This window comes from Maniola jurtina, chromosome 10, assembly GCF_905333055.1.
Source record: "Maniola jurtina chromosome 10, ilManJurt1.1, whole genome shotgun sequence".
Taxonomy (NCBI): domain Eukaryota; kingdom Metazoa; phylum Arthropoda; class Insecta; order Lepidoptera; family Nymphalidae; genus Maniola; species Maniola jurtina.
The window spans coordinates 13,462,482-13,489,535 of record NC_060038.1 but is presented as its reverse complement, the minus strand read 5'-3'; the positions used below and the strand labels follow the sequence as shown (position 1 = coordinate 13,489,535).

The 27,054-nt window shown below is 42.2% G+C and overlaps 2 protein-coding genes across 3 annotated transcripts in view; one reads left to right on the top strand and one right to left on the bottom strand.

Annotated features, from left to right (window-relative positions):
• The window catches only part of LOC123868634 (mothers against decapentaplegic homolog 6), a 48,737-nt gene extending 38,007 nt beyond the window's left edge, over positions 1-10,730 (top strand). Inside the window, exons 4-6 of one of the 2 annotated variants that reach the window (XR_006796692.1) lie at positions 3,956-4,140; positions 6,067-8,156; positions 8,220-10,730. Coding sequence is in view for 1 of the 2 variants with exons in the window: in XM_045911165.1 (XP_045767121.1) it covers positions 3,956-4,140; positions 6,067-6,411 (530 nt within the window). In the remaining variant the exon portion in view is untranslated. Of the gene's footprint in view, positions 1-3,955; positions 4,141-6,066 lie in introns of both variants that reach the window. The other variant, XM_045911165.1, reaches the window with a different exon arrangement.
• A 218-nt stretch (positions 10,731-10,948) lies between these two features.
• Positions 10,949-26,376, bottom strand: LOC123868633 (synaptic vesicle glycoprotein 2B-like). Its single transcript, XM_045911164.1, has 10 exons — positions 26,129-26,376; positions 23,765-23,965; positions 21,579-21,741; positions 20,873-21,054; positions 20,423-20,607; positions 19,744-19,895; positions 19,009-19,224; positions 18,307-18,492; positions 17,787-17,914; positions 10,949-11,233 (listed from the first exon to the last, which is right to left on the bottom strand). Exons 1-10 carry the CDS (start codon positions 26,241-26,243, stop codon positions 11,178-11,180), a joined length of 1,584 nt encoding a protein of 527 aa, XP_045767120.1. The 5' UTR covers positions 26,244-26,376; the 3' UTR covers positions 10,949-11,177.
• Between the last annotated feature and the right edge of the window lie 678 nt (positions 26,377-27,054).

The window sequence follows — 27,054 nt, the reverse complement described above, 5'->3', positions numbered from 1 at the left end:
CTGTATTCCTTGTTAGCACCCTTCAGGTTCAGATACGGAACCCTAAAAAGCATGACAATAAAGAAATCCCGAAAGACGTATAGTATATGGTAATAATTTTACTCTAAATACCTAGGTACCTATACCTACCTACGTATTTATGCAAAATTAAAAACAATTGGAATGATAAAGAAATGTCAAGAAGGTACAAAAAGTAGATAAGTTTACCCAGTTACCTATTTAAAAATCGTTTTAATAACGAGTTTTTATTTTAGCCTTCATCACGGCTAAAACTAATACAAAAATCGAACAACCCAAGCTCCAAGCACGCCGGAGCTATAACAGACACTCGGTTCCTATGGCTACCTCCCAGTTCCATCATGAGACCCTGGATATAATCCACTATGCCCACCCGGTTCCATCATGAGACCACACAAACACACACATTTCCAAAAAGACCAATACAATTTACGTACCTAACCTATAATAACAAATATGCGCGTCACAAATCTACAAAATCAAGTAACTAACCTAATCTGTGATAATATCAACTCCGAATATCGAAATATGATATTATTTACATTCAGTATTCACCCACAACCAAGTTCACAAATAAATAAAACTACTGTCCTGATTGAATAGCAAAATCGAAAGAATCTATTTGATAAATGAAACTACCGAGGGGCGATATTCCAAACGATTTAAAAACCAACGCGTAGCGATAGAATATAATATTTTATCGCGTATGATATTCGCTACTGATATCGTGTGACGTAGATCGTAGGTCTATCTTTGGCAAACGCCTCGTCAAATTTAAAAGCAATTACTAATAGAAAATGTATTGCTTTAAAAAATTTATATTAAATATGGGGTTTAAGGAATATCTAATATCCTGAATATTTTTTTATATTGAATATGTATTATAGATAAATTATTTTTTGACACCACTAATCTAGACCCAACCCAGTGGTTTGAGCTTACGTACTATGTTGATGTCAGTCAGCTAGTATCTCCCTATGTTTAAAAGAGGTATCCTGGATAGGCATGTCAAGTCAAGATGTTCTACCATGAGGTGGTAGGTACCATCAGTTTGTGTTCACGGTACCACGTGCTGGTGGCATGTAGTGGTATAACCTTGGCGATCGATCGCCTACCCGCGCCCGCCTGGCGCCAGTTGCGGTATTACTACCGACCTACCATTTTTCATGGGGCTTGGCAGACACCTGGTGCCATTGAGTTAGAGACCGTAGAGATGCAGATGTCACACAGTAGCCGCCAAAAAGACGCTACCATTTCCTGGAGCCAATAAATATTATAAAGTAGCAGAGCATTCGTTCGCGTGGATACAAGTTTTTTTTAAATCCCGTAGGAACTCTTTAATTTTCCGGACTAAAAAGTAGCCTATGTGTCAATTCAAGGTATAATCTATCTCCATACTAAATTTCAGCCAAATCCGTCCAGGAGTTATTGCATGAAAGAGTAACATACACACACACAAACTTTCTGTGTGATAGTGTGATAATGTGAAGTGTGATGAACCAACGACCTCTGTGTATTACTACGTACTAGACGGGTCGTTCCGAACAAAAAAATATTGCGGACTGTAATGCAACTCGTCGTCCACAACTGCTTTTATTTTGATGTCCAGTGTCATAAGTAGTAAGATTTACAACTTGTGACGGGGTAGGCCGTCACAGGAATGGGTAGAAAAAAAAAGTCCCGGGTGTGGGTCGATCCAGCCTTTACTTATCTTATCTTTTCCACCGCACGCACACTGCAGTTCAGAGCATGAAAAACCCGACCGGCGCGAAAGGAGCTAGCGGGTTCCGTGATAATGTTATTTTAGGTTTTAAAGGAAACAAGTTACAACGTTACAAACTAGGATACGATTTTTGTTTAAAATATTCCTTTAAATGTAGCCCCTAATTTGGTGCCGGGTCCGTATTTCCACCGCTTTGACCCACTGGTCGTTAGACCACCATGTACCCGTAGTCCCACTGATGGGTCTATGGTATATTCCAAAACCATGAGCATATGGTATATTACCATATGCTCGTGGTTTTACTGGTGGGATTATGGGTTACCACCTTGTGCTCGTGGTCCCACCCCATACCTAATACTTACATATTTTTTGTTACTCTTGTTACACTATTATGAATTGCATTATGTTTGTGTCGTCTTGTAATAACAATATTATTAACACACAGTGAAAAGACTGAAGTATGATTGGGGGCGTTTTCGCGACATCACTGCCTCTAGTATTGTAATATGGTAACTCTCTGTCTGGAGGTATTTTTCTAGAACTATGCTTGGTTATCAAACAAAAAACTATATTGACTGGAATTAAATAAAAGCAGGCACTTACATATCTATATTAGAATTTTCCATCGATGTTAAAAAAAATTGAACTTAGCTTGTGGTTGCTTGCGATTTGCATCTTTACCCGCTCGCGTCTGCGAAGAATTTGTGTAATTTTCACATCCTTTTATTTTCCAGGATAAAAGTAGTCTATGTCGTACAACCTATCCTTGACAAAAACAAAGTTCATTGATATATTATAAAAAGTAGCTACCAGACGGACAAACACTTTCGCATTTATAATATCACCTATATTATTATAGGATGGATTTAGTAGAGTTCAGAGATGAGATCACCACAATTTCAAGACTCGTATACCTACTTAATTCATATTTAATGGCAATCAAAAAGCTGTCGTTAAGGTTGTTAAGCGGCTTTTACATCATATTTGTATTGAATATTTTTTATTATTATGCATCGTCGAACTAGGTCCGTAATCGATTCGAGAATCAAGTTATTATTATTAAATCCAAAAGTGTTGTTTGTTGGTTTTCCCTTCAATATATGCGCAATGGGGCAACGGATTGACGTGATTTTTGAATGGATACAGTTAAAAACCAGGAGTATGACATTAATTAGGATACTTTTTATTCCGGAAAATCAGAATTTCCACGGGAGTTTTAAATCTATATTCACGCAAACGAAGTCGCGAATGAAGATTCTATTATGAAAAAGAAAATAGACGAACTCTGTAAATCATTATTTATTTTAACTCTGGAAGTCCGAAAAATCTACATAACCTACACTTATTAAGTAAAAATTTGTCTATGATAAGGCTAGTTCTGTAGTTATGATGATTCGGAGGGTAACGTTTTTGAGTGATTTCATTATTATTTCGTAAACCTAATCAAAGTGTATGATTCAAATAAGTAAAAGATAAGTCCCGACCGACTGACTCATTAACACCCAGCTCCTAGAAACGTGAAATTTTGCATAGAGGTTCCCTATATAATATAGACAAGGATCAAGGCTGAATTTTTCAAAATTCCCACGGTAGCGGAGCTGCGGGCGGTCACTAATGATAAATACCTAATGAAAAAGGTCCCCTATAAAATTTTCCGAGAAATGTTAAAATTTGGCCGGCGTTGATGACAATCCGTCAGTGGCGCGTCGCCGTGCGCCAAGTTTACTCTCTGGAACAGTGACATGATGTAACAAGGCCGAAATACCTAGATCTCAACAAACTGTTCCATTATAGACCTCCGGAGTCAACGAAGCAAAGTTCATCGATAGAAAGCTTTCCGACGATATAATATAAAGTTCTCGACAACACTCATCGACGGAAAGTTTTCCAACGATATAATATATAGTTCTCGACAATATTCATCGATGGAAAGTTTTTCTTCATAACCATCATTACCAACCGATAAACGTCCACTGCTGGACATAGGTTTTTTGTAGGGAATTCCACACACCACGGTCTTGCGCCGCCTGAATCCAGCGGCTCCAGCAGTCATCTGTCCACCCAGTAGGGAGTCTTCCAATGCTGCGCTTTCCGGAGCAAGGTTGCCATGACCCCAACGTATATCGGTCTATGTGCCCTGCCCATTGCCACTTCAGCTAAGCTTACCTTGCCGAATGTATGCACAATGGCTGTAGCGATCTTTCCTTGTTACAGAGCGACAGAGCTGGGAGACGGAGTGGTGCAGGCTAGCGTACTGGGAGCTGACGCAACGCGTGGGTCGCCAGTTCAGTGTCCGCGTGAGGGCGGTGGACGTCTTCGGGGGCGGGGGTGGCACGGGCGCCGGGAGGCACGGTCTATGCCTCGATGCGCTCGACACCAAGGAACCGCAAGTTGAACAGGTGAGAAGCATTCATGTTCTTCAGAAACCAGCCGCAGCAGCCATTCTCAACGGAAACTGGCCAACTACACGGGAGATGTTGGGTAGAAGCAGGTGTTCCTTTGCAGAAGTCCACAGGGAACAATCGTGAGGAAACCTACAGTACACGACAGGTTGAAATCGGGGACAGGCGCAATCAGGGAGGGGCGCTAACCCGATACGGGTGAGCGCGGGTGACGTACAGGTTTGCGGGGCGTCCCACCGCCTCATACCCCGATTGCCATCTCAAACTATCATGGACTATACATACCTGAGAGTTTTTTCATAATGTTCTCAAAAGTATGAGGTCTACCAATTCACACTTGGTCAGCCTTTTATTTAAAAAAAAAAAAGAATATTAGCCATGTTAAATGACTAATATTCCCTTTTCCTCTCCAACTAAGCGTCAGGCTTGTGCTAGGAGTAGGTACGACAATAGTGCAACGGGCGGGGTTTGAACCGTCGACCTTTCGGTTTTCAGTCCACTCCTTTACCGGTTGAGCTATTGATACCTGAGCTATTGAGCCTGGTAGACTATGTTCAAACTCTTCTTATTCTTAGAGAAGACCTTTACTCAGTATTGGGCCAGAGAAGGGTAAGGGATGAGAAGTCATGAAATAAACTGAGTTGGTTTAAAAATACTATAGTAATTCGAAGCATCAATATTGAACCGCTATTCACCGAAAGATGGCCGTTAGCGAAGCGCCATCCTTGGTGCCAAATTCGTAAATTCGCTGTACGTGCTTCGAATCGCATCAACCAACCTCCGCTGGCCTACGTGAGTACCAACATGACGGCGATATTTGCACAAAGTACAATCTACATTATCAATCGGCCGGTTCATATAACTTTGAACGGTGTTCTTGCATATCAGAGGTTCTGCACTAATTGTCGAGAGTTGAGATATGATTACCTACTTTGCGGACTTACATAGAATGGAAAGAGTATGTATATTAATTTCTTTCGAATCGTCAAATGAATCTACCACTGGTTCGGAATAATTTCTTTCGTCAAATGAATCTACCTCTGGTTTGGTATGGTAGGTAGAAACCAGCAAGAAACTCGGCGCTTACTCTTTTCAAATCTTCAAGCAATTGTGCCAATTGCCATAAGTAATTGTATTGCCAGATATTCTAAATTCTAACAAAGAGAGCATCTCGGAGAAACGAAATATTATGGTAAAATGAAATTATTTCCAAGCTTTCAAGACGTCTCTACCTCAGTACCAACGATTTAATCGAACTGGAGAGTTGAACGCTCAATCCAATATATTATTATATATTGGATTATAGTATTGGATATTATAGTATTGAATGTATAGTCCAAAATAAATGAACCGCTTCGAATCGAGCAGTAGGAACATAGTGCGTTGCATCGTATGTAAATTGATTTAGCGGCTCGCATGCGGCAATCGGCATACAGATAACCCCGCCGATAACTTTAGATAGCTACATACCTACACGAGCTATAGGCTAATCATTTACTAATAAACTGCCTATAAGTATATCTACTAGCTTGAGCCCGCGACTTCGTCTACTTTAATATCTCTATTTTACCCCCTTAGAGGTTGTTTATTCAAAAATCCTTTCTTAGAGGATGTCTACGTCATAATAGCTATCTGCATGCCTTTCATCCCGATCCGTCCAGTAGTTTGAGCTGTGCGTTGATAGATCAGTCAGTCAGTCAGTTTATCCTTTCATATATTTAATATTGCTATGGAAGAGCGGTGTCTTCTGAAACAGAAGTAGTTCACCTACTCCTAAAAGAAGGCTCCAACGTCTTAAAGATACTGTAAACATTACAAAAAGGGGTGTGAGATCTAATCTCCGGTGCTAGTCTAGTAGGTTTACTTGGTACTTCGTAGTAATTGTAGTGTTTATCATTAACCAATTTGTCTCTATCGTTCCAGGTGCGAAAAACTCGAGCGAAAATCGGCCTAGGTGTCACCCTGTCCCTTGAATCTGACGGAGTCTGGCTTTACAACAGAAGCCAAGAACCAGTGTTCGTCAGCTCGCCGGCGTTGGACGCGGCTGCAGCGAAGGCCCTTCTAGTGTGGAGGGTCGCTCCGGGCCACTGTCTGTGCATCTTCGACCCTTCGTCTCCTCCTCCAGCTGTGTCGTTGCCCCACGTGGGGCCAGTGGACCCTCGGTCTGTGAGGATATCGTTCGCGAAGGGCTGGGGCCCTAAGTACTCGAGGCGGGACGTTACAGCCTGCCCCTGTTGGCTCGAAGTCCTTCTAGCACCTCCAAGCTGACGCTAAGACTATTATTTTGATTTAAAAAAAAAACAGTGCGGGCTTGTGATAGTGGAAAAATAAAAATAAAATGGTGGAAACGGACCAAAGTGATTTTGGAACAAACTTTTTTATGTAAATGGACCTCGATTCTACTTATGTTATTGGACGTTGTTTTACACAAATAGTGACAGGAGAAATGTGTTAAAAAGGTTTGAACGCAAAGCGAAATACTTTCGTGCGATTTTTCAAAAGGGAAAAAAAAATAATTTTTTTTTTCATTTCTTAATACGCCCGGACGGTTTTTCAATAAGGATGCAAAAAAATCGCGCGGCAATGTTTTGCAGTGCAGGCAAACCTTTATAGAATTTTTTTCGTTGGCATTTTATGGTGATGATCATGTTTTTCATGTCACTAACTGTAGCGGACTGTATAGTAACCACAGTTGTCTGTGGTGGTTGTTTTTATTCTATGACTTTTTGTTAATAATCTCGTGAATAAATTGTATGTCACATCTGTGGTTCTTCGATTTTTAAATAATTAAATACTTTATTTGGAGATACAAGGGTAAACTTTCGGTACCTTATGTTGAGTAATATTTTTTCGGAGAATTGAATTTTCTTATTTTTCTAAATTTCGTGAAATATTGCAATTCAAAAACATTGTTGAAATAGGTGGAAAAATAATATTTAGCACTTAAAAAATTATAAATACCCTACTAAGGGACATTGAGTTTCATTTGAATATTGATTTAGATAAAAAACTAGATTACACAAAAATGAAATAGCTTTTTTTTTTTTTAATAATTAAGTATTTAGTTATTTAAATCTAAAATCCACAGCGGTGACAGAACATGGTATAATAATAATGACTAATTGTTATCAAATCATAAGACCAAACCTGTATAATCGGTTATATTTATTTAATAATATAAAAAATTGTTGTTGTAAATATTATAAATTGGAAATTTATTTATGTATATTGAAATCAAGTGTTTATGATCGTGGTTTTAGCTAAAGTGATTGGAGAATTAAAATAAGATTTGTTCAAGCTAATCTTCTAGAAAAGAAAAACTTAATTATTGCTGATTTATTTTTCAAATGCTCGCTCAGATTGGAACAGCCAATTTTGATGTGGAGTACTGATTCTCCAATAATAATATTTTCATGAATAATTTCATTCGCTTAGAAAAGATTTACAATGAAATAAAACGTCCAAATTGTCGCCCTATGTTTCAATGTAAATTTTTTTAAGCACTAAGATGAAACGCATTTTCTACTTCATATTTTTTTTTATATGAATTAAAGAACAGTTAAAAACTAAATTACAATTCCATAAATTTCGTAAAATATTTAAATTTCATCTTCTTGAAATTGATGAAATTCAATTTTTGGATTTCATGAAGATGAAATTCAAAAAATGAGTTGAACTTACTGTTTGCTTGATCATTAAGTTTTGTTGAGTAGAAAATATGTGTTTCATCCTCCCAGGATGTACCATTACAATTAAAGTGTACAGTTTTAAATGTAAAAAAAAACATGTATAGAACGCGAGACTGTGTAAGTATATAAAAGTTTATATGTACTATAGATATTTGTAATTAATTTATAATTATAAAATATGCCTTACCTTAGCACATAATTTATTTAAGACTAAGTTAAGTTTTAGTTTTTTCTTGTACGAAAAATATGCTTCGTTCATTGTACTAGATTTTTTCATTTGTCGTTTGCACGCTTATCAAGATCCATATTTCTGGAGAGAAAAGTGTAGTACTTGTGTGAAACTTTTATGATGCGAGCCAAAGTACACTACTGGTCAAATACTGAGAGCTGCTTAAAAGCTTTTTAAATATTAAGTAACCGTTTTTTGACTTTGTAGGAAAAAGGTCAAAAAACCCTCAACTTAATATTTAAGACTCTTTTAATTAGTGACGTTTGAATATTCGGCTGTTAACCAATCTGTCAAATACTACTAAGTATTATTATACTTACTAAAGTATAATTGTACGAATTAAGTAGTATTATACTTGCTAAAGTATAATTGGACGAAGTATAGTTGTACGCAAATCGTATCGAGTGGTTTCATTGACGCGTTTAAGGCTGTGCGATAAGCATTTTAACCGGTTTCATTTAGAGGTGGTGACGATTTAAATCTCAAATTCGATGGGAGCAACACCGAGATATGTAGATAGATTACCTAGTGTGTGTTTATAAAGATCTGCAATTTATTGGATGCGTATGAAAAATAGTGCAATCGAGTTAAAGATTATGATAATAGCGTAAATCTACTGGGTGACCGGGTATATGGATCAAATGATTAAATTTGATAAGGATTGTAAGTCCTGGTGAAAAATGTTGTAACATCAAAATCGATTGCGATTTATTTGATATTATTATGTAGTTGTACGAATTTTTCTAACAGACATCTATCATGGCAACGAAAAAAAAATATTTGGCGTTTTTTGCAAACTGCAGACTTATCTAGACTTTGCAATTATTTGGCATTTTTTACAAAATGTAGATATCTAGATTATGTAGAAAATGTCAAATAATTTTTTTAAGGTTGCCATAGCTGATGTCTGTTAAAAAAATCGACAGCTAATGATTGATTTTGATGTTATAACTAGAAAGTCCTAGAAAATAATGTAAAGCGTAGGTTGGACATTCATCTAATGTTTGGATAATATTGATAAAATTCAAATGAATTAAAATGCCCTTAATTTTTTTTTCGTTTGATCCATGTTTTTTCGGTCACCTGTATAAAACACGTAAAACTTTGTGCCTTGCGTTGTATTCAAATAATATAATATTATGAATATAATCCAAAATAGGGTATATCAGTCAATTTCACTGAATTATACGAGTAAGGAATATACAATAATAATTATTATATTATACAAATTATGTTTTTATTATTAAAGCTCGAATTTAAGAGTGTATAGCTTTGACAAAGTAGCGAGAGTTGACAATAAGATATTTCAATCTAGTCTCTAAATCAATCTTGCTTTGTCTTTGGGTGTTTTGGTGAATAAGGCCAGTCTGTGAGTTTATTGTATAACGATATTGTATAAATTATATATTGTTTAATTTTTAATTTGCAAATACTGAATCATACTTTTTAATTTGTTACTGTTATTTCATCAAAAAATATTGAAAATTATAAATGAAATAATTTTTTTTCGATAATGTATAGTAAAATGCAAGCTGTAAACTGTGATTGGAATAATCACAGGTTGTGTACATATTATAGAGTCAAATAGAAATTTCCAAATATGAGGATAATTTGACTTCTAATTTTTTCTCAACATCTTTGTCGTCTAATTAATTTTTGCGATCCTTAACTAAAAACCGTTAAGTGCAAAAATACTTTTGGCGTTATCGCCCAAAAACGTGGGATTTTCAAAAACTAATGTTTTTAATAAGAATGCTACCTAGGACCAAAGTTTTTAGTCAGTTTTTTTTTATGATTTGGTCCTAACTCCTATGTAGAATTTTTTCACCGACCTCATTGGAAACATTACTTTTTGAAAAAATCGACGTTTTTTGGTGATAACTCAAAATATTAGTTTTTGCACTTGAGTTTTTTTATCAAACGTCGGCAGATATTTAGTCTATTCAAAAAAAACCAGTTCAATGCCTAACCAGTGAAGAATGTCTAAAAAATTCACATAATTTGGAATTTCTATTTACGAAGCACAAGTGCCTAACCGAGCATGATCCGTCACAGAATATGTTAATTAATTAAGTAGGTAACACAAAAGTACATATAATTTATTTATCGCAACGCAAATCGCTGTTTAGTCATCACATTAGACTGACGTAGCGCCTTAATTAAAAACTGCGGCCCGTTTTAATAACGTACGAAAACATTACACTTGTTTTGGAAATAACTGAACATCTAGAAATTAAAAACAATAACCAAAAGCAATAATGTAAGTTCTTTACTTCAGTGTGCAAAACGCAAATTAATTTTTCATAAAGGTAATGTTGATATAGTTGGATTCTTTTTTTCCAGTTTTCCAATATGTTGGCCACATTATCGGGAACTGTCTGTCAGAAAACCATCGAAGCGTAAAGGTAGTGACTGCATTCTAGCGCTCGTCAGAATTTTTTCTAACAGACAATTTTTGATAATAATGTTATGGGGGCTATCCTTAAAATTGGCATGTTTTATAAATAAAAAAGTACGTTGTTAAAATGTGTCTCAGAGTTAAACGTAAAATTACTGTAAATAGCAACCATAGTCCACGTTTCGCCGATTTATTGTTAAGTTGTGAGTCTGACTGAGATGAATGAGATTAGGGTATGATAAATTATAATAAAGAAAAAGAATATTTTTAATTCACTTGTTTTCTTTGACTCCTTTTTTTTCCTCTCTCGTCTGGCTTTACAAAGATTAGCCAGTGTCAAGTTTGTAGTTATTTACAAGTTAGGGAAACTATAAGTATGGACTTCGTCTGTAGTCGTGTGGCGCCCCTTTAGAGCGCTTCCCAGTCAGTTCCACCCCCAAAACACCAGTAAAACACAAAACTCACCACTTTTAACAAAAAACACTCCCAAAAAGGAAGAACACGCGTGCCAGCAAACGCCAACACCGATCAAGTCCTCTGACTAAAAACCCTAAAAAACCCCTTATTAAAAAACTTACTTTAACGCATTTTAAACTTAAGGTTATAATTTTGCTTGGTCCCTACAATACAGACTTAGAAACTTAAGAAAATAAAATATAAATTGGGTAAGTATCAGCTTTTAGTGTCGGTCAGTTGACAGGCAGCTTTAGTTATGGATTCACTCCAATTTTTTCAGTGTAGTATTTGGTAAAAAGAAGCAGGCCAGCCCGCATACTGAAAAAGAAAAAAAGTTGTGTTTAAAAGTAAGATTTAAAATAACCTTTTTTTTAAATCCTTAAAATAACCTTTGTTTTTGATAGCAGTGCCATCTATCGGAATATTAGTGTATTAATATGCTAGAAATTACTGACGCCAATAACTCCGCGGCCGCACACCCGAGCGGACGTGTCGAGTCGATATCGCGTCTCTGTGCCGGTTTACGTTCCCCCCGCTCCCCGCGCCTCGCCCGTTGTTTGTTGTACTCGCTCGGCGCGACCGCCGCGGCTTGAGGAAGCGCCCGGGCGCTTTGCGTGTGAGCAAACCTACCTGCCAGCAACGTGACGCGCGGAATTTCTGCACGTTTTTAATTATAAAAACTTTGCAGAATCATATTAAAAGTTGCCTTTGCCCTACCATTACCTGTGGGTGCGGTTTCTTTCTTTTGTTACTCTCGCTCGCGGGCGCCTCGTGCTAGGCCTCCCACCTGGGTCCCACCTGGCTAGGGTTGCACGCGCCGAGAGAGTAGCATACCGCACCTACACCCAGGGTAGCACTTTTTACTACACGCCCATTACAATACACCTGACCGACGATCAAACCTCCTGTGTGCTACAGCATGTCTGAGCGTGGGAATTCCCCACCGCAAGACCGACGGAGCAAGAGGAGGATAGCCCGCACTGGTATCCCACGGGCGATCAGTCAACGTAACATCGCTGACCAGCAGGCCGTCACACTGCTACCTACAGATTCTCCTCTCTGTAGCACAGTACAAGCTGAAGAACCTAAAGAGGTCAGCACGGAAATCGTAGTTGCCTTCGCAGCCAATGTAGCTGAGCCTACATTAGGCGCAGAAGCTGCCAAGCGCTCCAAGCCTGCGACCTCCGCCCAAGATGATACACACCCATTGTCCTTGCTACCATCATCTTCACAGCAGCTAAAAACGTACGCTGCAGCACCCAAAAGAATAACTGAACGCATTGCTTCTTCGTCATCGTCATCGCCAGAACGTTCTAATGAAGAACGCGATGTCGTAATACCTACATCTGGCGCTGAGTTGGTTAAGCGTCCCAGGCCAGATACCTCGTCCTCCAGTGCATCCGACGAACAGGAGGACAAACGAGTTAAACTGAGCCATGCTTTCGCCTGCCTACCGCTCCCGCCACCACCCGAAGATGACGCACCTAATGGGTCACCAAACCCAGTGAGATGCCCCTCACCGCCTCACCCTGCAAGTGGCCCACCGCTGGAGGCGAGCCTTCACGCGGGACACGAGGCGGATGCCTATACCTCCACGCATCGTACTTCATACCCAGAACCGGCCCGCGCGCATTCTGAGGAAACGATAGCGCAGATGTCCCGTTCGCACTCTGCTCAGTCGATGGCCCATCTAGAGTCTGCTAGCTGGCCGAAAGATTCGACTAGCTACATGGCACTCGCAACACCGACTAGCCACACCCATATGGAAGTGTCCGAGCCGACATCTCCTCAGCCCAGTACGTCATATGCTGCGGCCGCCGCGGCCCCAGCCGCACCGCGCCACTCGCCGCCACCGGCCGCACCGCACCATTCGCCACCGCCCGCTGAACCAGCCGCCGCCACCGAGCCAACGCAACCAACGCCGCGGTCCGCCTACCCGCCCTTGGTTGTTGAATGCCTTCCAAACTGGACAAAGCACTTCAAGGCCCTGGGCGAGATGCTAGGACATGCACCTAATGCAAAACCGCTAGGACGTGGTGTGCGGTTTTTACCGAAATCCGCCGAAGAGTTCCGAACAGTACAGCGCTACCTAACCCTGATAACTAACCAAGACAGTAGCATTTCTTGGTACTGCTACAGCCCGGCCACAGAAATACCATCAAAGGTGGCTATTCGAGGACTTCCACTGGAAACACCCACCGACGAGGTTGTCGCGGCACTTCGCGCATTAGGCTTTCCAGCCGAAGCCGCGCGAGCCATCCCACCTCCGCGTGGCAAACACGGCTGCACGTATTACGTGCGGCTAGCACATATGACGCAGGATGAGCTCCGAGATCTTTACGCCATCACGGAGCTCCTATATATGCCTCAAGTGACGGTGGAAGCCTGGCGAGGTGGGAGCAAGCCACCACAATGCCACCGTTGCCAAGTCTTTGGCCACAATTCAGCAAACTGCCACAGACCCTTCCGTTGCGTTCGATGTGCGGGTGAACACCCCGTCCGGGACTGCCACAGGTCCCGGGAGGAAGCGCCCACTTGTGCAAACTGTAGCCAAAATCACGCTGCGAATGACCGCCGGTGCGCGTTCTTTAAGAGGGAGGCAAGGAGAAGAGGCATCATCGTTCCTCCCGCCCCACCGCGCGCTCCCATTAAGCGCCACCAACAACAGCAGAGGACCACAACAGCCCCAGCACCTACCGCCGCACCTGCTGTCGCACCGCCAACTACCACTGCACCACCAGTCTACGTCGCGGCGTCAGCTGCCAACGCCGCGCCCACCCTAGCGGCAACTGCAAACCCACCAACTGAACGTGGTAAACCCCTGCGCGGTAAAAAGAGGCGAAGAAATCGTGCACCTCGCCCGCGTCGCGCCTCACCAGCGGCAGCTTCAACACCTCAACCGAGGCAAACAAGGCAAGACGCAGCTGCTGTCCGCCAGCCTACGCAAGAAGCTCCCCAAATGCCTACCCAGGTCACAACGCGAGAGCCTGCTAAAGCATCAACTCCAGCCTATGCCCGGGACGAGAGACCTGTGGAAATTTTGGAGCAAATACATGCTCAATGCACTGCTCCAGGACACACACAGTTAGCTACTCAACCAACCACCGCCAAGCACTCGGCACGTCAGCCCGCTCAAGCTCCGTTTGATACCCCCTCTGCTGCGCAACGAAACCAGGGGGAAGTGCAGACCAACCCGGACTTCCTGGCCATAGTCCGGGTTGTAGTGGAGGCGCTCATGACCGGGCTAACAGCCTATCTGCAGGGGCAAGGCGTCATTCCGGCAATAACAGCAGGAATGGCTGTACTCGCTCGACTCCATTCCTATTAAGGATTTTATATTGGAACCCAGGCGGCATCAGAGGGCACATTCGCGAGCTTACAACACTCGCCCAGTCGCAGGATGTACACGTTATCCTCCTGGGCGAAACGAAACTCGCGGATAATGTGGAGCTCCGAATACCGAATTTCTTCGTGTACCGGCGCGACGAGATCTCTCCCCGGGGTTTCGCATACAGAGGAACTGCAGCTCTGGTGCGGAGGGACCTAGTACACGAAGAACTAGAACACGCACCTTACAGATCTCTGCGCACACAGGGAGTGCGTGTTCAAGCTGGCGAAAAGGAGCTCAAGATCTATGCCGCCTACCGACCACCGAACGAGACTTTCTGCAGTACGGATGTCCACACCCTCCTCGAGTCGCAGGTTCCTACACTAGTCGTGGGGGACTTAAACGCGAAGCACCAAGCCTGGGGCTCGCGTGTCAACTCCGCGGCCGGAAGGATGCTACTCGAGGACAGCGAGTGCCACAATTACGGTGTATTGGGGCCGGGCGCGCCGACCAATATACCGACAAGCCACCTCTACCAGCCAGATGTGTTGGACATCGTACTGCATCACCGACTTGACCATCCTATCAGTGTTGAGCCTCTGTACGACCTCAACACTGAACACCTGCCCATACTGGTCACGCTAAACCTCCAGCGCGACTTCACTATCCCGCGGCCTCCCAGTACAAAAACGAACTGGGAGAAGTACGCAATCGCGCTGTCGGAGCTGGAGCTCGCGGGACCCATCTCAACCCCAGCTGAGGTCGACCGGGCCGCATTTGCTATCATATCAGCCATACAAAAGGCCAAGAGCGAGGCTACCACTATAAGGCCTCACGCTCGAAGACGGGACCTGCTACCGAGCTCGCTCCGGGATAAGCTCGAGAAGAAGCGCGCCCTTCGCAAGCTTTGGGCGCGCACTCGCTGTCCGAGAGTTAAGCGTGACCTCAACCGCCTTGCACAGGAAGTGTCACAAGCACTCGGCGCCCGCGAAGATGACGACTGGGAGAAGACCATCGATGCGGCAGCCGAGTCTGAAACCACGTTGTACCACCTGTGCAAGACACTAACCGGATCTGACTCACCCGTCTACCCTCTACTAGACAGTCAGGGTAGGCGAAGATACTCCGCCAAAGACCGCGCAGAGATCATGGCGGAGTATATGGAGGGCCAATTTACCCCCAACCCACCGGCCAACGACGACACTGTCTATAGACACCACGCGGCGATCCAACACCAAATAGAGGGCTTCTTGTCGGCCCAGACTCCTCCGCTCCGGGGAGATGATTTTATCTCACCGTTAGAGCTGAGGAAGGCCGTCTTCCGACTCCCCAAACGGAAGGCGCCAGGCTACGACGGGATCCCGATCGCCGCAATACAGCAGCTGCCTAGGAGAGGCCTTGTCGCGCTGACAAGACTCTTCAACGGTATACTCCGTACCGCCCACTTCCCGGACTCATGGAAGCTGGGGAAGGTGATCACCATCCCCAAACCAGGAAAGGACCGGCGACTTCCAGGAAGCTATCGACCAATCACCCTCCTGCCGCACATCGCTAAGCTGTTTGAGCGTCTATTACTGCGGAGGCTCGCCCCGCACTTACGCCCGCGGGCCGAACAGTTCGGCTTTCGCAGTAACCACTCCACGACGCTCCAGCTAGCGAGAGGACTAAACTTCATCGCCAGTGAGAAGAACAGAGGACACTGCACCGTCGGAGTCTTCCTCGACATCGAGAAGGCCTTCGACCGCGTGTGGCATGCCGGCCTCCTGGCGAAGCTCCTCTCGACCAACCTACCACCCGCGATCGTGCGGCTGGTAGCATCGTTCCTGGAGGGCAGGTCCTTCCGAGTATCCGTGGAAGGCGCGGACTCCCAGCCGCGTCCGATACGGGCAGGAGTACCGCAGGGCAGCTGCCTGTCCCCGTGTCTATACGCGGTGTACACGGATGACATCCCTACCCTCGCCGAACATCTGCGCGAGGGGGAGGAAGACGTGTTGTTATCACTTTACGCTGACGACAGCGCGTATCTTGCGTCGTCGTACCACCAGATCGTCGCTATCAACCGACTCCAACGTTTGTTGGACCTGCTGCCGGAGTGGCTGGATAAATGGAGAATGGCCGTCAACGTGGGGAAGACGGCCGCCATCCTGTTCGGTGCTCGGCAACCCTACCGTCAACTCCGTCTTCGAGGGCAGGACATAGAGTGGCAGACTTCGGTGCGCTACTTGGGTTGTCACATCGACGCCAACCTGCACATGGTTCCCATGGTGAACCACGCCGTCAACCAGGCATGTGCAGCTACGTCGATGCTGCGCCAGGTCCTCGCCTCAAGCCTCTCACTGAAGACCAAGCTCCGCATCTACGGAGCCTATGTCCGCTCAAGGTTGACGTACGCGGCCCCAGCCTGGTACTCACTCTGTTCGGAGTACCAGAGACGCCGCCTACAGGTCCAGCAAAACAAGTGCCTGCGCCTAATCGTGGAAGCTCCGAGGTACGTGAGGAATGACGTCATCCATCGCGACCTCAAGACGCCCACCGTGGAGGAGTACGTCCGCACACTCGCGCGGCGCATGTTTGCGCGCGCGGACAACGGACCGTACGAACACCTCCACGGCATCGCTCCACTCATCCCTCGACCGCCGACCGGGCGTCAACTACCTCGTGAGCTCCTGCGATCGCCATCCCCGGCGCGGCACGCAGCCGACCCAAGCGACGACGATAACGACGACGCGAGATCCACCGGACATGACTCCGTCTCCGCGCTCGACAGCGAACTCAACGCCGTCGTGCGGAGACCAGCCCCGGACTGACTAACATCGGATATACAAAAAAAGTCCACTAGGGCCATAAGCCAAGATGGCGGGCCCTAGCCGGTGAAATCCCGGCTAAAAGTTCGACACCAGGGTACAAAGTTGCCCTGCGCCTCACCCGGGTAAGGAGGCCATGCCTCGAGGCCCGTACCCCCGCTTGGCCATTCCGACCAAACGGAGAAGACCCGCTCATCATCTGACGCCATCTAGCACAAAATGGGCGTAGTAATTTGCAAAAAAAAGAATGTAATTCACAAAACAATAATTTTTCAAAACGGCAATCCAATTGTACGTTTACGTAGAAGTTTACTATGACTCTAATAGATGGCGCTCTTTTAGTTTCATACCAAAAGTTAAAAACAATTTGGAATAAAAATTAATTTACGGAAAAAACATAAGTTGTATAGAAGTTTTATACGTCCATCCTATACTATACAATACTGTGCTATAGCGTTGAAACATTAACCATGACAAAGGGTGCAATCAATGCTAGGTTTCTCTGAAGGATAAGGTTTGAAATGTACAGATCCACAGAACCAAGGTTACTAACAGCCCAAAGAGTCCAAACTATCAACAAGTTAAAATAGTAGTGGTCAGGCCACGGGTAAGAGAGGTGTGGGGTGCCCTCTAGCAAGATGGAAGGACGATACAGGAGTGAAGGCCGGGTGTGGTGGCGCACTTTGGGAAAGCCTATGTTTAGCATTGGACCTCACAAGCTATGATGTTAGTAACTTACTAATTAAAACTACTGCAATTGTTATAAAAGGTGGCAGGCATCCGAAGTCCATGAGCGCGGGGAAGATGACAGTTCCCATGATGGTGCCCAGTCGCCCGTTCATCAGGAATGTAGCCAACGCCATTACCCTATGAAGTAGGGGATTAAACAAATAAGAAAATTACTTAAAGCTTGCGAGACGGTCAAGCACGTAGATTTTTGCTTGAGTCAAGCATTTTGACCGTTTACAACGTTTGCTTGATGTTTGAGTCAAGCATATACGTGCTTGGCGGGTGATTGCAATGCGATTTTATATTTCAGTGTTCCAGAAATAAAGAAAGTGTCGTTTGTTGGTTCAAGCTGCCTGACGGGCGCATTAACCTGCTTGATCAAGCGTAACAAAACTACGTGCTTCAACTTAGCTTTTTGATCAACTCATAACCGGCCCACTACCGAGTACGGGAAAAAGAAAGAAAAAGCTATAAAGATACAAGAGTCAAAACCTTACCTGCCAATTCATACATAGTAGCCATATAGTTACCGGAGTGAAGTGGGGAACAGGTCGACCGCAATGCTGGACAGCGCGGCGGAACAGAGTGAAGTTAGCGCGAGACCGGTGGTGAAGATTGCCACTAGTGTCAAAGCTTTGGTGCCCGTGAATGGTAGAACCATGATGAAAGCAGCACTGAAGACACCACACACGCCCGCCACAATCCTCTTCCCACATCTAAGGAATAGAACAGTTTTTATCCTGTATAATTATTCAAATAGTATAGATAGGTACTCACAGAACAAATAATAATCTGTGTAGGTACTTACAAGTTGGCGAGGTTTTGCGTCTCCTGCTAACTTAGGTACAGCCTCGTAATGTAAAAACCTTAGACAAAGTATGCCACCTTTTTGATAACCCTGACATCCTATCCTATAACCTTCCACCTTCCTGTTGCATCATCAGAATGATCATACTCGTAGAAACAAAGTTCCTGGAGTTGTCTACTTGGTGTAGCAAAAAGCTCCAGATCGGTAACTGGATAGGTGACCGACTTTGAAGGTCTGAATTTGAACCCATAAGAGGAAGAATCAAAGTCTCAGACTTTTTTTTGAGTCGAACGTATGCATAAGAATCTGGTCGCTCACTTTATTATCCCAAAATAAAGATAGATTACATTATGTGATTAATGGAATGGGTTCATGACCCTCAGCAATGAAAATTACTATGCGCAGAGGGTGATAAGATACCTACTTATTTATCAAAGCGCCTCCAATCCCATAAGAAAGCACCGATCCCGCGCCCACAAAAGCGCTCTGCAGGTAAGTCAGCATGTCCGTCTGTATGGGTGTGCAGGCTACCTCCTCAACTGGCACCGGGCCAGGGGCGATGGCTGAACACAGGGTCTCGTTGCCTTCGGGGCCCATCATGGCTGCGAGTTGAGGGTACCAGAGGCGGATGGTGTTTGACCTGGAATGAAGGATTACCACAAATCTAACTAAGGTGAGTAGGTAGGTAATAGATATCCTATCTGTAGTCGTTGATGGGAACCACGTGTATTCGATTTTGTTTCTATATGGATTACCTTAACTTATTTAACTTTAATGTACAAAGGAAATACGTCATAATTATATCATCAAAAGAGATCTCTTCACCCAAAGGGAATAATAATGTTTTCCTGAGTCCTAACTGAATTTCAACCACAGCGGTCAGCCAACCAAGTACGCAGGAACTATTAGTGCACTGCAAGCGCACTTTCTATGCCCGTGTAATCACGTGTAAGATCAAGTTTCGAGGCACGGGAGTGTTTCTGCTGCAATTGGCCAACTTCCTGTACTTCTACTGAGAATTTCTGAAACCTAATAACTTTTATTGGCACGATCTGGAGCTCCAGACTGACCAAAAAGGCAACTGCCAAAAGGGAATATTGTAAAGGGAATAGGGAAATGATTCGCCGTGAGGAAGAAGTGATCTTAGGCAAGATCTTACCCAAACATGCATCCCATATGGGTGAGGCAAATGAGCACCAGCCAAGCTAGGTATGGTGGTTTGAATAGTGGCGCCATCTGCGCTCTTCCACCTCGTAACGCTTCCAAGCCACGACCGCGTTGTTTGGTCTTTTCTTCTTCTAATTTTGTTACCTGCACAGAATTATTAATAAACAGAAATTATTATGAAGAAATGATGACTCTACATCATCTACAGTGAGGAGTATTTTTTTCTGGCAGCTATTTGAACTGGTATAATATTTTCTGTTATATGATTGCACGTTATGTCGAAGAAATCAAACGTTTTCCTCCTTGAATATCCGGCTTTCAGCCATCTCTTACTCAAGTATATTTGTCAAGCACTTGAAAATTGTGTAGTCTCTCAAAACTACAATACATATATAATTATTCAAGGGATAAAAAACCTCAAAATGTGGCTACGGTCAGCGGCCTCTGGTGCTGCAAATGTTCTTGGATGGCAGTAGGCAATCTCTTAATATCGGGTCACCCACCTATTCATTAGTTTTTTGATAATTTTTTAAAAGTCTTGTACAAAAGTCAGAAGTCCAAGATTTGCTGATAAACAGCTTGTATTGGTTTGTTCATGTTTGAGGTTTCCGATTTAAATCGGATTTAAAGAATGGGTTTAAACCCATTCTTTAAAGCTATATTAAACTTACTGAGTAACTTTCAGGTGGTTTCCCGGTATTTAGAGAGTAAATCCATCGGAAGACCAACAGAGCTTCGTCGTTGCGTCCTCTGGACATGAGAAACTTGGGGCTCTCTGGCAGGAAGAGGAATGCCACGCCAGTCAAGAGAGGCACCATTGCTGTGGTCAGGAGGAAAACATTCCAGCTGTGGATAACTGGAAATATATAAAAAAATTAAGCAATATAAAAGAAAATTAAAAGAAGCAAGGCAGAAGTCAGAAGTGCATAATTTCCTCTAAGGTGCCTTTATACCTCTTGAAAAAAGAAAAAAAATAGAAACCCAGAAAGGAAATATGTAGAAAATTATAGAAAGATTATAACTCTAAACAGTTCACATCAACTACACATCGGTTCTTGCCGGATGTTACGGACATTTCCTAACGTCTTCTATATCAAGACCTCACCACATTCATCTCTTACCAATACTATTGTCGAAGAATTGAAAGTCCAAATCCTTCGTGATGATAGCCCAGGCGAGGAGTGGCAGCGTGGTGTTTGCGAAGGTGTAGAACAGACACGTTAACAGCAGAACACGTGCGCGCAAATCAGTTCGGTGCATTTCTGCTAGGTACGAGATTAGCACTGCGAAGGGACCGTTGAATCTGGAAAGTTAGAATTGCTTATTTCTGTTAGTACCTGCTATTATGTATGCTGAAACTATAGGTATAGGGCATAATTGAATAGGCTCCTGTGGTAGTGGAGCGGTGCGGGAGGGTGATAGTTGTCCAAGTTGACGAATCACTGAGCTCTCGCGTCACGTCATCACACCCCTTCCAATGATAGTCAAAAGTTTTTCATGGTGCCTAAGACACTTTGGCGCTATTGCCTCGCTAGATTGCCCGGCAGGCAGTAGACGCCAGCTCTTGCATCATCTGATTCTTGGATCAAATTCTGGGACCCGACATATTTTAAAACAAAAATCTCTTCCGAGAAAAGAATTTCTTCTCAAGCTGATCGTTTATGCTGGAGATCCAGCATTTAACTTCTCAGTGCTGACCAGCATTATTGAGGAAAGGTATTCATAGTGCCTACAGCCGGTCATAGCTAAGCGCTGTTACTCGACATCGCTGGCCAGTCATTTTCCAGCGGACGATGAGCGTGAGAAGAAATCAACCCTAAAACTTACAAGAAACCACTACAGAAGCGTGTGATGAGCAGCATAGTATAGTTCTGGCTGAAAGCGGCAGCGACCTCCACCAGCCCGGCGCAGAAGAACCCCCACACAAGAATGCACTTCCGACCCAGGGTGTCGGACAGAAACCCCCAAATCATTGCTGATGTTATCATACCTGTAATCAAGCGATATTTATAAGGCAGGCTTTTTAAGGAAAATTTTCTTTTTCAACAAAAAAAAAAAAACCAGCCAAGTGCGAGTCAGACTCGCGCACCGAGGATTCCGTACCCGGGTAATTTTTCCGACATTTTGCACGATATTTCAAAAACTATTATGAATATAAATAAAAATAAATCTGTATTAGAATGTACAGGTGTAAACTCCTATTTCATATGATAGCCCACTTGGTATAGTTATCTTACTTTGAAAATTGAAACACATTTTAATTTTTTTAATGATGTATTATTGCTTTACTTGTGCTATAAGATCTACCTACCTGCCTTTCATGATTTTAGGTCAACGGGAAGTACCCTATAGGTTTTCTTGACAGACACGACGGACGGACGGACAGATTTGGATAGACAGACGGACAGACAACAAAGTGATCATATAAGGGACGTAATCCTAAAAAGATAACACTTTTTTTTAAGAATATTAACCATGTTAAATGACTAATATTCCTCTTTCCTCTCCAACTAAGCGTCAGGCTTGTGCTAGGAGTAGGTACGACAATAGTGCAACGGGCGGGGTTTGAACCGTCGACCTTTTCGGCTTTCAGTCCACTCCTTTACCGGTTGAGCTATTGAGGCTCAACCGGTAAAGGAGTTAGGAGGAATTATAGGAAGTAACTCTGGACAGAATGCAAGAAAAATAAAATCCAATGGGTACAAAAGCTTAGTCATAATAAATGATCATTAGAATTATAACATACTTAGTAGAAAAAACTTAGGAAAACGTCAAGACAAGGTAGGAGAAAGAAGTACAGTGCCACCAACATATCTGTTCAGATAGGCAAAATTGGAACGAGAGCTGCGCCAGCCGCCACTTCAGAATACACGCGGAAGAAATCCCAGGTATCTGCTAAATAATATTGCAATATAATTAGCTATATGAATCTTCGGTATGTTGAAAGAATTTTAATTCAATTTTTTCTAGGCAATATAAAATTCTCCTGCAGTTATATCTCTCCACTTGTATCTGTTGCATTCCAATATGTTATTTAGATTGTGTAAAGTTACAATAATGTAATTTAGGCTACGATGGGGCTGGCGTGGCGTGTCCGTGAAAAGTCCCAAAAAAAAAGATTTAAAAAAAAAATCTCCACTAGCGACGATGTCACCTGAACATAATATAATCTGGTGATACTGTAGGTATATTATTCTATATCTGGTATAATTTGCTGTAAGTTGGTTTAACAAAACAAAGAGTCTCCGATTTGCCTGATTGTTAGCGTATCACAGTGTTTGTGTTGTTACACCATACAAACTCGCGTCTAACTTAAATATTTGTATTTTTACTGCGTAATTATGCTGTAATAGATTTTCTAATTATCTTTTCCTCTATCTAATGACCATTTAATTCCAAAGGCGGTTGAATAAACCTTCAGCAAAAATATGAACACGAATGCTTTGGTTTGACGGACAGTTATGAAATACATATCTTGGGACCCCGACCTCTACCGGCAAAAATTGGATAGGTATGGTACACTTTTAGGGTTCTGTACCTCAAAAGGAAAAACGGAACCCTTATAGGCTCACTTTGTTGTCTGTCTGTCTGTCTGTCCGTCCGTCCGTCGTGTCTGTCAAGAACTTATAGGGTACTTCCCGTAGACCTAGAATCATGAAATTTGGCAGGTAGGTAGGTATTATAGCACAAGTAAAGAAATAAATCCGAAAACCGTGAATTTGTGGTTACATCATTAAAAAAAAAATTAAAATGTGTCTCAATTTTCAAAGTAAGATTAACTATACCAATTGGGGTATCATATGAAAGGGCTTTACCTGTACATTCTAAAACAGATTTTTATTTATTTTTATGCATAATAGTTTTTAATTTATCGTGCAAAATATCGGAAAAAATACCTGAGTAAGAAACCCTTGGTTCGCGTGTCTAACTCGCACTTGGCCGGTTTTTCGGACTATGTGCCTATTTCAGCCACTTCACCTTCGCAACCCGTTGAAAGGAAACTATAGACTTACCCATATAAGTAATGGCGTTGACAGTTCCCATATCCAAAAGCCGTAGTTTCAAGTCGCACTGAGCTCTTGTGAAGATGAACGATGGTGCACTGGTCACAGACACAGAACTCCAGAAAGCGGGTAGCGAGCAAAGCATTAGGATGACGTTGAACCAGCCATAGCCCGTCGCGGCAATCGCCGCTTCGAAATCGGACCCTGGCTCTAGAAAAAAGCAAAATAGCTGGAAATATTCTAAGCTGGAAATTATTATCTTGCAACTTGTAACGTATAAGAATGATGAAGGAAAGGTTTTTGCCATTTATATAATAGAAAAAGCTGACTGACCGACTGACTGACTGACTGACGACTGAGTGGTCTTTCAACGCACAGCTCAAACTACTGGACTGATCGGGCTGAAATTTGGCATGCAGATACCGATTATGACGCAGATATTCGCTATGAAAGGCTTTTTGAAAATTCATACCCTAAAGGTGTAAAACAGGGGTTTTAAAAACCTCGTGAGGAAACCTGCATACCTGAATGTCCTCCATAATGTTCTCAAAAGCCAATCTGCCATTTGGAGACTCGTTCTCAGTAGTAGACCGGTAATTTGTTCAGATTATGGCTTAAGAGAACAAACTGTGCGCAAAACGTCGTAAAATGCTAAATTCTCCTCAAAAAAGCATCGTAATAGTGCTTTAACCAAACGTCTAGGTTTTTTAAAAAAAAGAATATTAGCCATGCTAATCATGACTAATACTCCCCTTTCCCCTCCAATTAAGCGTAAAGCTGGTGCCAGGAGTGGGTACGACAATAGTGCAACGGGTGGGGTTTGAACCGCCGACCTTTCGGAATTCAGTCCGCTCCTCAACCGTTGAGCTATCAAGGCTCTAAATCTTGAATCCGCGAAGGTGATATTCCACAAATACTCGCGGGTTACGATCCATAAACTCTTCAGTGACACTGCCTGACGCGAGGACCGCGGCGTTACTTGGCTGGAATCCAGACTTTCGGATAAAACCAGACTGACTTGAGACGTATTTTGTTTTGATCGCCCAATAATGTTATTATTGGAATGATTTCGATGCGTTGGCGCAGATTGAAACGTTTTTGCTTTGTTTCATGTTAGTGCATAATTAATTCAATAGTGGGCATTCTGAATAGGTATACTATAAATATCCGGTCTTTATTATGTTGTCCAAAAGACAAAGCTCCCGTGTAGTGGAGATATTGGTTAATTTTCATAGCTGTCTAAAGTAAATCTATCTAAGTCCACTCTATGGAATCACAGTTTGAAGTTCTGCAATTGAATTTGGAGTTTAGACACTGAACTTCAGAAACTTCAGAAACTTTAGAATTGTTGGAACGAAATACATCCACATTCAAGTGAGTTAAGGTTAAAACTACACGAATTATTTCCCTTAAAATGTTCTTAATTTGACTGGACTATAAAATATAACCCTTCTAATTCCTTAGCCTAATCGAGATTTGTTTATAGTGAAAAAAATTAAACCTATACTCAAGGAACTAAAACAGCTACTTATTATAATAATAGTGAGTAAAAAACTGTTCGTTCAAACGGTGGACCAAAATATTACCTATTTTTCTATCATAATATTAATTCATTGGCAAAATTAACTAATTAATCAAAGTAAGTGTCTTAATATTGAAATTCTCGCGATTTTCATTATAAAATCGATCACCGATGACATTGGAGGTAAGAATTTCACCTTCATCCGAAATGCATCTTAAATATTATTATTAGACTACCTCAAAGTTATTAATAAAGTCCCTGCCTTGAGCTGATTTCAGTGAATTCATTGAAGATGAACAGGTAACTTTTCTTAGGCTGCCATTTCACCTGATGGTGCGTGAAATGTATGTGAAATTCAACAACAGGATTGCTTGCTTTATTTTTAAAGATACTTTAATGCTAAAGATACGATTGAAAATAGTAAATAGCGATCCATCCAGAGAAAATGTAGGCATCCAAAAGCTATGGCGTTGAAGCCTTGAAAACATCCCTCTCCATAGAACAGAAAGATTTTTTATTCAAATAATTTTTGCAAGTGCTTTTGACTCGTCACTTAAAACTACCATTGGTTTGCAATCGTCTTCCTACCAAGAAGAACCAGCAAGAAACTCAGCGGTTGCTCTTTTCAAATCTTATTGAAGGAAATGAAGCGATCTTATTGGTTGATTTCAGAAACATAATGCTCTTTACGCTTGGATACTAAAACATTTGTTCGAACCAATTCAAAAGGGCATCGAACTCTATTGCTGAAGTTAAATTATTAATTTATCTGTAAAAACATTTTTCAAATATTTCCAAAAACTAAATAAAGGTAAGTATGAAATATCGCAGAAAATCAATTAAATTCATACCTTGAGCTAACTTCTCCAAATTCGTCGAAGACAAGCCAGTGACTTTGTATAAGTGATCGTGAGGAATTTCTTCACTCGGCTTCTGAGCTTCTACATCAGTCTTGGACACGACCATTTTAAATAATTTAACTTTCGAAAATTTTCAAAAAACTCAAAATTTTGTACCGAACGTCCATGTGGCAAATCCTTTGGATTATATAAACCACTGGCATTCTTACAATCAGTAGTCGGAATGAGGTAATAGTTTTGATACCATGTTATATAGAATGTACAAGACAATCTGCCATGTTTGCTTTGGGATCTGTGTTGTATGTAATGTAAACAGTATATTGTGTTCAGTTTTCCACACCTGATATCTACGGTAAATATGGACCAACGTCAAAATGGTTATTGGAAGACAAGACAATATTCACAGAAATCGTACATAATATTGGTACTGCCCATGACGTCATCCGCGTGGATTTCTGTTTTGAAAATCCCCTGAGCCTAAAAATATAGCCTATGTCATCCGGACTTTTATGACAAATCGATTGACACCTCATTCATCAAAATCGGCCCCGGTAGTTTAGGCGCTACGGTGAAACACACAGAATCTGGATACAAACATACATACACACATACATACATACATACATAATACATAGATTGTTAAAATCACATAACCCTTCCTTTTGACTTTGCCGCAGTCGGGTAACAAACGCACTTTCGCATTTATAATAATGGGTAGTGAATTAGTATAAAAAAATATGTTAGCTATAAAATTTTGTTGGAAGAGGCTTTAGCTTCGGCTAGTTATTAACTAAGTATTCTGATTCTCACCATTAGCTGAGATATCTATAAGTAAGACTGAAAGAGTTTAGCTACAACTTAATTCCACTTCTGGTCTACATGACTCCTAATTATTACAGCTTTAATTCATAGTTTAT